Source organism: Dromiciops gliroides, chromosome 4, assembly GCF_019393635.1.
Source record: "Dromiciops gliroides isolate mDroGli1 chromosome 4, mDroGli1.pri, whole genome shotgun sequence".
Taxonomy (NCBI): Eukaryota; Metazoa; Chordata; class Mammalia; order Microbiotheria; family Microbiotheriidae; genus Dromiciops; species Dromiciops gliroides.
Window position 1 is genome coordinate 127,894,151 of NC_057864.1, and position 15,740 is coordinate 127,909,890.

General features: G+C 36.5%; 1 protein-coding gene across 1 annotated transcript in view; it reads left to right on the plus strand.

Moving 5' to 3' along the window:
* Positions 1–15,740, plus strand: part of DNAH14 (dynein axonemal heavy chain 14) — a 362,777-nt gene that overhangs the window by 210,327 nt on the left and 136,710 nt on the right. The window contains 3 exon segments of the mRNA XM_044003178.1: positions 2,937–3,095; positions 10,633–10,765; positions 13,334–13,395. Coding sequence (XP_043859113.1) covers positions 2,937–3,095; positions 10,633–10,765; positions 13,334–13,395 — 354 coding nt within the window.

Here is a 15,740-nt window from a genome sequence, read left to right on the forward strand (position 1 = left end):
TGCTCTTGTCACTGTATACTGGCTACTATAAACTTAATCTACTGACTAGAAGGTTTGTTCAGAAGACCAAACCAAGATAAACTTTTAACACATCAATATATTACTAAGGAAGCCCCAGGGTTTGTGTTTTAAAATAAGAAGTTCTTAAACTGCTGAAAGATAATGCAAAAAACAGAGGACTTCTGCATAAGTGAGTAAAGCAGGTAGGAAACAAACAAACAAAAAACAGTCAGAGACTCAGATTTGGCCAGCAGAAGAAACAATGTTTGGGAAAAGATAGTCATTTTCTAACAAATGCTCAAACATACAAAGGATTTTTCCTCTCACTTGCTTCTCTTGAGTGTCTTGAATCTGAAGAGACTCTTCCTGTAAGGATTTTTGACAACAAACTAAGGTATGGGAGGATTAGGCTGTCCCAATAGACTTCTCTCTCCAAGTATGGAGTTTCAAGGTGTTCTATAAAACACTTGGAAATGTAGTGCTAGATTAAACAGTTATTGAAACTAGCTAAGAATTAGTGCATGAAGTATTACATTGAGGTTTTATATTTCTTTAAATATTCCTCTGAATTGTCATTTATTTAGATGGTTATACTAATTAGTATAATAGCATATTATTAATAGTATAATTAGTTTAAATTCTACTTTAAATAATATAATTATTTAAATAATCATACCTATAACAGTTAATATTTGTCTACAGCTTGTTAAATACTGACCTCTACCTTATAAAAAGACATAAGTGATTGAGAAAGACTTCTTCTTTCTCTCTCTCTCCTTCCTTCCCATCCTCCCTCCCAAAAGCTATAGGAAAAATTCTCAGCCATACAAGAAAGAAAAGAATTCAGAAAAGAAAATATGACATTTTTAGTCACATAAAACTAAAAAACCTTTTTCATAAATAATCAACAAAAATAGAATATGATGCCCTGAAATGATTTTTGAGAGGAACAAGAGGTACAAGATCTCCATCAAGGATTAGCATAGTACTTGGCATATAATAGGCAATTAATAAGTACTTATTGATTACTATTAAAAAGACAAATAAAAATAACAGAGATTTTACTTCATATTCTGCAAATTGGTGATAACAAAAACAGGAATAGTAAATATTTGAAAGTTTTGGGGAGGCACTAATGAACTGTTGGTGGAGTTGTGAATTGATTTTACCATTCTGAGATGCAATTTGGAATTGTTTTTTCAAATATGGTGAAGATGCCACATTAATCTTCTTTCCTAGTCATCCCACTATTGAGCATAGTCCCAAAGGAAGTCAAAGATATATATAAAAGTCAAATATTCTAAGCAGCACTTTTGTTGTAGAACAGAACTGGACACAAAGTAAGTACCCATTATTGGGGAATGACTGAAAAGCAAGGGCATATGAATGTAATGAAGTATTATTAGACAGTAAAATACAAGGAATTCATAGAAGTGTAAAAAAATTGTTATTAAATTGACATAAAGTAAAATTAGCAGAACTAAAAGAACTATATTCATGACTACAACAATGTAAATGAAGAGATTCCAAAATGAAAGTTTAACTATGAACAAATTAAAAACCATTAAAAATCCCGGAGAATAAGTGAAAAAAACATATGTATGTCCTTTCTCACATAAAATAAGTAAGGACTACTAGGACAAAATATTACATGCATGATACAGAATATAGTGCCAAACTACTTTCTGATTCAGGAATAGAATATTTTAGTATTTGACAGGCAATAAACATTTATTAAGTGCCAGGCACTGTACTGATGAAGGTCTTGAACTCCCTCCCCTACACACACAAATTTCAATAATAGTCAATATACGTTTATTAAGCACCTAATATAAGCCAAGTACTGTGCACAGTATAGAGATTTTATATCCCCCCAATTTTTTTCAATAATAATAATAATCAATATACACTTATTAAGTGTCTATTATGTACCAAGAACAATGCTAATCCTTCATGAAGATATTATACCTCTTCCCTTCCAAAAAAAACATTTCAGGGCATCTTCCCCCCAAAACAAAACTACAAAAGAAATATATAGGCTGGTGCTATGAAGCCACTTTTACTTCCAACTAAGAACAAAAGCTAAATGGAGAAGCCAAGGTCATTCATTGCCTTCTACTTTACCCACCAACATTCTTACCGTAATGTTTATCTGCCAGTGACAACAATCACACAAAAAACTGTCTTCACTCCAGCACATAATCCTCATTTTCTTATGTAGTTATGGAATTAACCACCTCCTGCAAGATTGTTTCACCTAAAGTGCTGTTTTCCTGGGACCACTTAACAATGTCAGTTGGGGTAGGTCAATATTTCGTAGAACCAAACATGACTCTGGAAGCTAGGGCAATAGGGGGCATCACAAGTCAAGACCAAAGGTACTGGCTCAGTTGGGTAGTATTTCTTGCTGACATTTTCTCGTTTGCTTTTCACACACTGTTGCCCCAGAGGGTGGTACAAGAATATCTCAGGATATTCTTGAGCCAGACAAATGGATGGATGAGGTACCATGAAGAAATACCTTTGAAAAGAGAAACTCACCAAAGTGGTACAGGGTCTGATATTTTAGGAGATATTTCCAGTAACTCATTCCAGTTTTGTCTCTCTCACATATGTATTGACAATTTCCTAATCTTTCAGAGATTACTTGGGGGGCAGCTAGGTGGCACAGTGGATAAAGCAACAGCCCTGGATTCAGGAGGCCTGAGTTCAAATCCGGCCTCAGACACTTGACACTTACTAGCTGTGTGACCCTGGGCAAGTCACTTAACCCTCATTGCCCCACCAAAAAAAAACAAAACAAAACAAACAAACAAAACAAAACAAAACAGAAATTACTTGGACATTTGAAAATTAGGTTTATATGGGTTTTCCCCTAGAAACAGATTTAAAATATGCCCCAAAATCACTTTTCTTTTTTTTCTTTTTAAATTTAGGAAGTTCACACAGCTCTGGTTCTCACACATCCCTGGATAATATAATCAAGTATAATGAAAATATAGAGTTTAATCATCATTTTGCTACTAGAGATACAATATCTTTCTCCTTTTTGATGAGTCTTTTTATAAAGAACAAATATCCTATACTAATTGCAGGTAATAAAAATAAATTATAGTAAAACAAAACTATAGCCAATTCTAATAAGTACTTTGGTATGAATGATTTAAAATGCTATTGTGATTTAATTAATACGTAGTTTGGTAAAAATGATTTAAAATACTATTGTGATTTAATGACATATTTTATAAATACAGCTTCAGAAAGGTATTCGTATTTGTTTTCAATTGAGAGAAAGTTAAAATACCATGTTTATTGAAGTGGGCATAAGAATTCATTTTCCTCTAGAGTTTAATTATACGTCTGGTGCTTTGATTTCCTCAAAATTGCTATTTTGAAAGCTGATAATATCTTAGTTTGCATGTGATTTTTCAAGACCCATTTATATTTAATTTATTTTTAACTGTCAGAAATTGAGTGTAAATGACTGATATGTACCTAGGACAGATATGCATTTGAATACTCAAAGTTCCACTCGAATAATCAAAAATTCCAAATTCCTTTTGTTGGATCATAATCTACTCTCATTATTCTGTATCCTTCTAAATATACTCTTTGTCTTTACCAGGACCTCCAATCCCTCCATTTCTAGATTCTTCCAGACCATCAACCTGCTATAGCTTCTCTTTCCTCCCTTCTTGGGCTCAAAGCTATCATTTATCTCTATATTATTGGTGCTCATTCAGCCCTGGATTACTTCTATCACCTGCCTCCTTCATTCCCACTCATATGCCCCTGAATGGAGCTAGAGGAAATGCAACCAAGCTGATGGGATACTGTGCAAATTTGCATTATCTTACCCAACTGGACTTTTACCACAACAAAATAATCCTTTTACAATTCCCTAATTAACGATATATTCCAAGCACCGTAAGGGCAACTCTCTTTAATGATCCTTTCTAGAATTTTCTCAAGAACTGAAGTCATTATCAGTGGCTGATATTTTTCTTTGTTTTTTACAGGGCAATGAAGGTTAAGTGACTTGCCCAAGGTCACACAGCCAGTAAGTGTCAAGTGCCTGAGGCCGAATTTGAACTCAGGTCCTCCTGAATCCAGGGCCAGTGCTTTATCCACTGCGCCACGTAGCTGAGCCCAGTAGCTTATATTTTGCAACCCTCCTCCAATCTCTCTGGTTTCCAATGATCTTTCAAATAACATTGACAGTAGCTAAGAAATCCTATCTTCTAGCTCTTTCAGGAGTCCAGGTTGTAGGTCATCAGGGAGATTTCACTGGAATTCATCCTGGGTAGCAAGGTGCTCTCTCACTATCTCTTTACTTATTTTAGGTATCAATTCACTGTTTGTTATTTTTCTTCTGACATTTACAGTGCAAAAAACATTTTCCTCTGGGGGAAAAAAAAGAAACAAAATAAGAGCTAAACCACTTTTCTTTCTCTGTTTTCAGTTAGCATCCTTCCATTATTCCCAAACAAAGGCTCCATCCTTTCTTTGATTCTCCTTCTTCTCTCAAATAGCTTTTTAAAAACCCTCTTTGCTGTTTTCCACTTCCCTTGCCAGCCTCAACTCATTCTGAGCTTTAGCATTTCTAATGCTATTTTTACATAACCATGCTACATTCATATTGACCCATACATGTCTTCAAAATCTGAATTAGTTGTTGAGTTTCCTGTGTATCCACATTGTCTCTTCAAATCTATCCTATTTTTTCCCCTCTCTGTCTTTAGAATTTCCTTCTTATATATCTCCTCTCCCACCTGGGCTAAATTACTTGGGAGCATTTTGCTCCATGGAATCCTACTCATCTTTTCTCTGAACCCTTAGAAATCTACTTTACCAAAACCTAGGTTCCATATCTGCCTAAGATTATCTTTCTTTCTCTCTCACAAATTCTAGGATGAAATGTTCACCTTAAAGTTTTCATCATTTCTGTCTCAGAAATTAGTTCTTCCCTGTTAGTAAGAACCAAATTCAGAAAAGAATTTCTCCTTGCTAGTTCTTCAAATTTTTAAAAGATTAAAATAGCACTTGTATAAGATATTAGTTGCTCTGCTTTTGGAAGAAATAGCTCCAGCAGGTTTCTGATAACTGAAATTTTCTTTCACTACATCACCATACCTCCATGCCAGATTTATGTCACTTTCTCAAATTCTTCATCTATTTGTTTTTCCCCAAGAATTTCCCAAACTCTTGGTCTTTCTGTCCAATGATGAAATCACTTCTATTTCCCCTGCCTCTGACCGCTAGATCTTGGATTTCCTCACTTTTATTCACCTTCTTAATATGAAATTCTAACCCAACTATCCCGTCTTTTTATCTACCCTGTTTCTTCTGAATAAGGTATACTCATCCAGAACAATATTTAAGGCATGAAATAAGTCCATCAAATCTCAGTGTATGGGGGCAGTGTAGGTGATGCAGTGGATAAAGAAAGCACTGGCCCTGGATTTAGAAGGACCTGAGTTCAAATCCGACCTCAGACACTTACTTGACACTTACTAGCTGTGTGACTCTGGACAAGTCACTTAACCCCATTGCCCCACCCCACCCCACCCCACCCCCAAAAAATCTCAGTGTAACAACTATGAGGTTATGTTGGAACCTTTGTTTCTTATTTGTTGCCTAAACTTTCAGCATTTGTGTATAGAAGCTTGAAGACATAGAACTCATTATGTTTTCCCCAACTTTTCTCTCCTTTTGAACTTCCCTAATTCTATTAAGGTTACTATCATCATGCTAGTCACCCAAGTTCCCAACCCAAGCTTTCTACTCCATTTCTCATTTTTCCCAACTGTACATATCCTGTCACTTTCCAAATCTTGATCTCTACACCATCTTTCACCTTTTTCACCTTCTCTATGCTCCTTCTCCAGCTCATTTTACAGATGAGGAAACTGAGAAAAACAGGGCCAGTCTATCTACTGTGTGCTAACTAGCTACCCTTATGTGTGGTGGATTCTTAAATATTTGTTGATTGACTGCTTGATAAGACATAGAGGTGCAGCTAGGTGGCACAGTGGAGCACCGGCTGTGGAGTCAGGAGGACCTGAGTTCAAATTTAGCCTCAGACACTTGACACTAGCTGTGTGACCCTGAGCAAATCACTTAACCCCAATTGCCTCGCCAAAAAAAAAAAAAAAAAAAAGGTAAGGCATAGAAGTATATAATACATTTTTAAATATTTCTATTAACACTTATAGTTTTAATAAGTCATGATACCCATATCTCTCCTCCCCTTCTTGAAAACATCATGTGTAATTAGCACTTCTGCTTTCTCTTCTTTCCTGAGTCCTCTGACTCAATCGTGCAATTGAAACTATTCACTTCAAAGACACCAATGATCTTTTAATTGCTAAATCTAATGGCCTTTTCTCAATCTTCATCCTCCTTGACCTTTCTGCAGCCTTTGACACCCTTTTGATCACCCTCTTTTTTCCAGGTACCCTTCCCCTCTAGGTTATTGTGATTTTGCTCTCTCTTGGTTCTCCTCCTACCTGTCTGAACACTCCTTTTCAGTCTCTCTTTCTGGATCTTCATCCAGGTCATGACCACTAACACAAGATGTTCTCCCCCAGGTGTTTGTGCAGAACACTCTTCTCTTCTCCCTCTATACTATTTTGCTTGGTGATCTCATCAGCTCCCATGGATTCAGTTACCATGCCTATCCTAATGATTCCCAGATCTACTTCTCTAGCCCTAACTGCTTTCCTGATCTCCATTCTCACATTTCCAGCTGCCTAATGGACCATCTCAACTGGATGTCCCTAGACATCTTAAATCCAACATTCAAAAACTGAACTTGTTATCTTTCTCCCTAAGCCCTCCCCTCCTCTTATTTTAATTAAAACGTCAGTTTCACTACCATGCTCCCAGTAACCCCTCTTCTCAACATAGGTACTATCCTTGATTCCTCCCTCAAACTTACTCCATACATCCAATCTATCACCAAGTGCTGTCATTTCCATACTCACAACATGTCTTTCATATATTCCTTTCTCACCACTCATGTAGCCTCCACCCTAGTAAAAGCCAGCATCACTTTGTTTCGGGACTATTATGGCAACCTTCTGGTCGATCTCCTTGCTACAAGTCAATCCCTACTCTAAACTACTTGGTAATTGCAAAGTGATTTTCTTTAAGCACAAGAGTGACCATGTCATTGCCCCAGCTCAATAAACTAACCTTAACAAAATATGTAAACATGGCTTTAGAGGGCATAAAAAACCAACCTTGTAGTGTTTCTGCTGTCTCAGGTGGCAGGAGGAGAAGTTGGACACAGCTACTTCATGCTTGTTACCTACTCTCTCAAATGGAAAGTCAGCAACCACTAATGACTCAAACACGCATTCTGGCCACTAAAAGTGGGAATAGCTGCAGCACTAAGGCTGTCAACTCTTAGTTTCCCCAGTCTCTGGACTCCAACTCTGGTAGTCAGTCCATCTCCCCATTGGCTTGAAAGACATGTTCCTACCACTCTTGCTACTTCTGTCCCCATTGCTCCTTTTACCACCTGCTCCCACAAGAATTTCCTCGTCTCTTCCTTAGGTAGTCTTTTTGAAAACCACATCAACCAAAAAATACATAAAACCAAGCCCATAATATTTCTTCTTGCCGAAATGAGTCTATAAAGACAATAATACCTATAAGAGCTTCCTAATTAATGTCCCTTCTTGTATTTCCTCTCTACAACTATCTTCAGATAAGTTACCAAAGTGATTTTCCTAAACTGCAGATATTACCTTGTCATTCCTCTACTCTCTATTGCCTCTAAGATCAAATAAAAACTCTTCTTTTAAAGCCCTTCACAAACTGGTCCCAACATACTCTTCCAAACATATATTATTTCACTTCCTGAATTCTCTCTCCAGCCTAACTGGCTATCTTACACATAACATTCCTTCTCTCACCTCTGTTTTTACACTGGCTATTTCCAACCCCAAAATGTGTTTCCACCTTACCTCAGTCTCTCAGAATCTCTTGTTTCTTCAAAACTCTGCTCAGACGACATTTTCTATGTGAAGCCTTTACTAACCACCTCCCTACAAATGGATTCCACACACCCAAAAATCATTTCGAATTTACTTTGAAGGATTAAGAAGGACTTTCTTAATATCTCCCCAAAAGGGGACTATGACATTTTGTTGGTTTCCACTGCCATTATAGTCCACATGCCTAATGACCCCCAAGCTTCTTTTGTCCCCCTTACTGTTAACTTCCTCAGTATTTCAGATACTGCAACTCCAATCTTCCTTTGCTGCTTACAATCTGCTATTCATTATAAACAGGAGGAGAGCTGATAACCAAAGCTTCAGTTTGCACATAATTTTCAGTCTCCCTCTTAACTGGGAGTGAGCATACACTTTCCTATAGTCTATAACTGCAACTTTCCTCACAAATTAATCACTATATCTAGACGATTGGGGCCCTAGATACCTGGCATCCTGATAGGCTTATATATAGCACATGAGCTATTTTCTCTACCTACCTTTGCACTGGTAGATCAAGTCCCCATAGCAAGGTTGCTGTGCCTCCTCCCAGGTTTCTAAGAGTAGCCCTAAAAAAATAAATAAATAAATAAAAATAAGGGGCAGTTAGGTGGCACAGTGGATAGAGAACCGCCCCAGGAGTCAGGAGTACCTGAGTTCAAATCCGGCCTCAGACACTTAATACTTATTAGCTGTGTGACTTTGGGCAAGTCACTTAACCCCAATTGCCTCACTAAAAAAATAATTAATTAATTTTAAAAAAAAAAAGAGTAGCCCTTAGAGGTCGGGAGGTCATTTTCTAGTGTTATAGCTCTCTAACCCCCATTGGTGTGCTTCCCCCACTCCTGTGATATCAGTGGGTAACAATTAGTTAGACTTAATTAACTGTTAGAAGGAAAAATTTATTGAGATGGTATAGTAAGAAGAGTTGGTACAAATCAACCCCACCTCCCCAAACATCTGTGACACTCTCCCACGTGCACAATACAATGGAAAATGAGTTCAAGCATAGAGCACGTGTGACAATGGCGATAACTCACAGTTCATGGATTCTGAAAGTCCTTTCCTCCCCTTCACAGGGTACTCATAAAGTTCCCATTTAGCGGAGTCTGTCTTTTCTGCTGGGTTCTTTGTAGAGCCTTGAAGCCACCTATCTTTAGTGTATCTAGCTTGTCCTTGGCTTCTAACACAGACATTGCTGCCTAGTTTTGTTCTTCTGAGATTTCTGTTAGGATGCTGATTTGCTGACTAGGAGTTCAAGATCCTCTGCATCCTTTTAAGCTTAAAACGTCTTCCTCTGGTCCAGAGGGTGGGGAAGAGATTGAGAAGACGACCCAGGCCCCTCTCCTCTCAAGTGGATGCTTCTCAATAGCTGGGGTAGAGACTTCCACTACTAAGTGACCAGACATGGTAATCTCAAGGTTCCAAATTAGGTTGCTGTTTTATAGATGACAGCAGGGGGTATGAACAGATTTTCTTGTCCAATACCAATAAACTTACTGTACTATTTCATCCAAAGGCTTTCAGTGACTTGAAAACTGATCAGAGGATTTCTTTACAGTCGGTCCAAAGCTGATTATGGATTTGGTGCATTAGAAATATCTGGGCTTTATCCATACCTAGTTCATACCTCTGACTTAGCAGATAAGAGTATCAGCATCTTCTAACTGCCCTCAAGTTGGGGGTGGAGGGGAGAAGCAATCAATTGATTTAACTCCACTTACCTCTTATTGTTTTGTTTTTGTTTTTTGTTTTTGTGGGGCAATGAGGGTCAAGTGACTTGTCCAGGGCCACATAGCTAGTAAGTGTCAAGTATCTGAGGCCGGATTTGAACTCAGGTCCTCCTGAATCCAGGGCCTGTGCTTTACCCACTGCGCCACCTAGCTGCCCCCTCCACCTACCTCTTATAACTAGTGTTATTGTACTAGTGTTTTAAGGTTCTTCGCTCCAGTCATGCTTTCCTCGCACCATTGTCCTTCATTTATATTTATGCTACATTAGCCACAGTAACAAATATCCCTTCTCTTCCTTCCTTATAATGCTGATATTTGTGGTAGATTAGATCATTTCTGAAAATACTCTAAAAAGTTAAAAAGTTCTATACACAAAAGGTGTTGTTATATATTTTTTTATGTTTAAATTATTCTGTTGCGGGGAGAAGGCTTTGGATTTATCCACTAAAATTGCAGAACTTGAGAAGTTTGGGCAAAATAACCGGAAATGAAAACAAAGGGTTATCATTCCTCACCTATTCACTCATAAATGGTTCAAATAGTTTTGAGACTTCATCTTAAACCCCTGGTCTAAACTTTTTTAATCATCCTATCACAGAAAACAGAAAAGAATAGATATGAATAATGCTATAATAAAGGAAGAAAACTCCTACACATGGAGTTAAGAGGTGCAGAAAACATCTAAAAGATCCTCAAATGTCCCCAGCTTTCCATGCTATTAAGAGAAGGGTAACCAATTTGATATTCTTGCCTTGGGCACAAAACTAGATCATTTTGGCTGTTGAGTATTGATTATTAAATTAATTTTAAATTATGTGAAAGTTCTTAAAAATCTATTTGGTCATTTTCTTAGGTTAAAACAATCTAACTTATCGTGCTCTTTTTTTTTTTTCTTTTAGGAGAGTCTGGTGTTGGGAAGACCGCTGTCATTAACCAAATGCTTGAGAGACTTCAGGGCCCAGGGGGATTAGCGATAAAACCTGGAACTATTTTAGGAGATGTTTTTTTGCATAAGAAAATTAGAAAATCAAGGTTGTATATGCTACACTCTAACCTTTCTTATCTTTCAAAAAAATCAAATATAAGTGTGTAAAAATCCAGGTTAACCAAAGAAGTTAGGTGTTTTTTCCAAAATGTTCATAGTTGGAACTCCTATAAATTATAAGCTTCTCTAATATATTTAAAATATGATTGATTCAATTTGTAAAAATTTATTTTACACTCATCTTTTAAGAGATGTATATGTTATATAAAATGAGGCACATCTCTAAGTTTGATTTATATTTATTCAGATGACCATAGCTCTCCTAGGATTTTAGACCTGCAAGGGAAACTGAGACTGACTGAGGTTAAGTGACTTGACCAAGGTTACATAGCTAGTATGTGGAAGAGCCAGTGTATACAATTAGGTTTAAAACAATATCTAGTCTTACTATGTACACGCTATTTTCACATGCTTGCATAAGCACTCATAGTATATAACATAATACCCTCTGGTATAATGAATAATAGTGAGAAAATCCAACTTTCTAGTTCTGTATTTCTGGGGTCTGTTCATGGAACTGTTGCTTGTCTCTTTGTTTCAAATATCCTATCTATAAGATAAATACAGAACATAATTCTTATCAGGTTAGCCAGGATATTGTGGAATTCGTCTCCAGTTAAATGTACTGGGAATGAATAGATGTTATAAGGAAATGCAAGGATGTCCAAAGCATCCTTCTGCGTCCTAGATGGGTGAGGAAAAATTGAACATCGAGCAGAAAAGAGATATGACTTAAGTTGTCTTAGAGTAAAAGAAGGAAGGAGAGTCTGCTTTGGAATGCTGGTTGACTGCTCCAATATATATTTCCCCTCTATAGAGTAGCTAGTATGGTCACTTCAGGTAAATTGGAGCTTATCTCCTGTTACAGAAGTTGAAATTTGAAATGAATGGCTGTCATGTTCCACCTCCAGCAGAGAATACAACCAGGGTTCATATTCTACCTTCTGAGCTAGGTCCTCTTCTCCCTTACTTAGAAAAGATAGAGAGCAAAATAGCCATTGTTGTTAATTCTTCCAATACAAGAGTTTGGCAGAGGCAAAAATCCTTCTCCACAATAGAAAGAAAAACTGATAATGAGTTGGACTACTATTTGTACTACTGTTATGAAAGATGATCACTGCATCCTAGGTAAAGCCATATGTTACATGGGTATCTGTATATAATACTGTTGGCCATACTTGAACCTTTATGGGTTTAAAGCAGGAAAAAGGTACGATATAAACAATTTTATGAGGAGGAAACTTTTTTATTGATTATCTTTTCAAAATGGAGAAGGATTTATGAAGATGGAAAAATCTGTCATATTGAAGAAAATGCTCTTGATTTAACTTAGATTCCTTTTATTTTCAGAAATGATACTAATAATAAAGAGAAAACTTAAAAAAAAACTTTTTAAAGAAAAAAGACTTTAAAAATTTATGCAAAAAAGAATCACATACGTATCTATATCTATATATTATGTATATAAATTCCAAATTATTACTAATTGCCAGTTAGTGAAGCTTTCATTGATGATGACAGTTATTTTAACTACATTATAAAGAAAAATATTTACCATTTTCTTATATGAGTTAGAAACAAAATAATAGTCTCCAAAATCATAGTCTCCTGTCTTTATTATTTTGGAGTATATCTTTTAACATGTTTGTTATAAATAATAATTTTTAAAATAGAAAAGCAATATGACATTTGCTAACCATGGAGTCAAGAAGACCTGCATTCAAGTTCTTTGTCTAACAAACACTGGCTCTCTGACTATGGGCAAGTCACTTACCCACTCCAGGGGTGTGGCACAACCAGTTTTAAATGGTTAGTGTGAGTTGATATTAAATTTCGGTGTATCTATATTTCAGAAGTCAGCCATCACTACAAATCAGGGCTTGTTTTGTGAGACTTAAGAAAGTGTTGATAATGCAGATTAAACTTTCGGTTTGTTTTTTGTTTTTGCAGAGCAGTGAGGGTTAAGTGACTTGCCCAGGGTCACACAGCTAGTGTCAAGTGTCTGAGGCTGGATTTGAACTCAGATCCTCCTGAATCCACAGCCAGTGCTTTATCCACTGTGCCACCTAGCTGCCCCCCAGATTAAACTTTAAAATGGACTTGTATACCTTCTTTTTAGGGAGTACCTAGTTGTTAAACATTTCCAAGCATACCTCTGGATTGCTCCATAATCATTGCTTGAGCTCCCCAGGAAGGTAGTAGAAGAGTCAGGGAAGGAAGTCATCAGCAGACTGTGGGCCTGGTGACTGTAGGCTAATAATAGTAATAAATACTGGCGTTTATCTTGTGTTTTCAGGTTAGAAAAATGGTTTGTACCCATTATCTTATTTGATCCTCACAACACCCCTGTTTCAATGCCACTGAACAATTGATAAAGTCTACTGATTTCAGATTTAATAATTTTTGATCTGTGTCTATGGTGGATGTTTCTATAGGCATTTCCCACATTGATGAAATGACAGGTTTAGGTCCCCTACGCGCCCCCCCCCCAGCCCCAGCCATTCAAATAAACTAATCCTGGGTTGGTTTTGTTTTTTGTTTTTTGTTTTTATCAGCCTACAAGAGAATCTCAGCATGTTAATTACAGACAGCTTTAAGTCACCAACTAAAGATTTAGGTATGTATGAAAATTAAGGTAAACTCAATGAAATTAGTAGCAGTCACTTTCCATCCTACCAAGGTGCAAATCATTTATCAATAGGGGAATATAACCAATTAATATGTTAGGATTTTTAGAATAAATTGTTTGATTTTGGTCACTTTATGATTGGGTCAGCATCATATCACTGAAGTTTTCAGAAGACGTTAAAGTTTTCATCATCTTAATGGATTATATTAATGCCTCAAAAATAACTAAAAGAATACTCAGATTAATGAAATTCAATTTTGGTCCTATCTCCAAAGCCAGGGTTAATGATTTTGGCAAGAGGAGATGATCCTTATTCATGAGAGGCTCGTTAAGGCTGCCATGGATGTAGAGATACCTTAAGATTTTTTTTTATGTCTTCTAAGTGTAAAGATCCAATAAACTTGTTTAGTAATTTGTTGCAGTTAGGAATGTTTTCTTTAGTACTAATGACACAATTACAGAGATTTATTTTTAGTTTAATTTAATTTAATTTTCAGGTACATATTCTCTACTCCTCATATCTTCCTCCTTCTACCATTGAGAAAACAAGAAACCCTGTTACAAACATGAATAATCAAACAAATAATTCCTCCATTGACTATAACCAAAATATATATGTATACACACAGAGATTAAGGCATATGTATATATACGTATACATACGTGTATGTATATACACATGTGTGTATACATACATACATACATACATACATACATACATACATACATACATACATACATACATACATACATGGAGAGCATATTTCACCCTGAGTCTTCTGGAATTGTGATTGGTCATTATGTTGATCAAAATTCCTAAGTCTTTTTAGGTATTTGGCTTTACAATATTGTTATTATACAAAATGTTCTTTTGATTCTACTCACTTTGTATCAGTTCATTGTTGCTCAATTGTTTTTCAGTTGTGTCCAACTCTTCATGACCCCATTTGGGATTTTCTTGGCAAAGATGCTGGAATGGTTTGCCATTTCCTTCTCCAGCTTATTTTATAGATGAGGAAATAGAGGCAAACGGGGTTAAATGATTTGTCCAGGGTCACACAGCTAGTAAGTATCTGGGGCCAGAATAGAAGTCAAGAAGTTGAGTCTTCCTGACTTCAGTCCCTGCACTCTATCCAGCATACCACCTAATTGCCTTGTATTAGTTCATTCAAGTCTTCTAAAGTTTCTCCAGAATTGTTCCCATCATCATTTCTTATAGAACTTTACTATTTCACCACATTCATATACCATAACTTGTTCAGCCATACACCAGTTAATGGGCTTTGCTACCACAAAAAAGAGCTGCTATAAATAGTTTTATACAAACAGGTACTTTTCCTTTTTCTTTGATCTCTTTAGCAACAACACCATCAATGAGACCAAAGGGCCTGTGTAGTTTAATAGCTTTTGAGCATAGTTCCAATTTGCTTTGGAGAATAGCTGGACCAGTTCAGAGTTTTGCCAGTATTTTCACAATACTTTAAGCCCATTCCCATTGTTTGTTTCTAATATAAGAAATGATGAAAGAGATTATTGCAAAGAATCCTGGGTAGAATCACCTGGTGCAGAGGGAAGTGAGCAGAATCAGCACTTATTCAAGGATGACAACAACGTGAGGAAAAAACAGCTTTGAAAGACTTAAGAAGTCTGATCAATGCAACCATGTCTCCTATGATGAACAATGTTATCAGCATCCTGACAGGTGATGGTCTTGAGGTATATAAATACATACCATTTTGTACATGGCTACTGGGTGAATTTATTTCACTTCTTGTTACAAGGCTTTTTTCTTATCTCTGCCACCTGATTTCCCTGGATTCCTTCAAATCCCAGCTAAAATCCTACCATCACCCTAAGTGTGCTCCGAGGCTCTGCCTTAGGTACTCTTGTCTTCTCCCTCCATACTCTTTCTCTTGGGAACATCAGTTCTTATGGGTTTGTTATTTTTATGCTAATGACTTAATTTCTATGTGCCTAGCTCCATTCTGTCCCTAGAGCTTCGGTCCTTAATCAGCATTGCTTAGTAGATGTTTCAAACTTGATACCCCATGAACATGTAAAATTCAAGATACCCAAAATAGAATTCATCATCTTTTTCCCAAAACTCACCTCTCTTCCAAACTTCACTATTTCTGTCAAAGGAACCACATCTTTTTTTAGTTTCCTAAGTTTATAACCTCAACATTATTCTCAAAATCTCACTCTTCTCCCCCTTTATCTAATCAGTTGCCAAATCTTGCCATTTCTGCATTCATGACATACCTTGTAGCTGATGCCTTCTCTCTACTTACCCTTATATCACCTTATCTTAGACTAATAAGTTTCCTAACGGA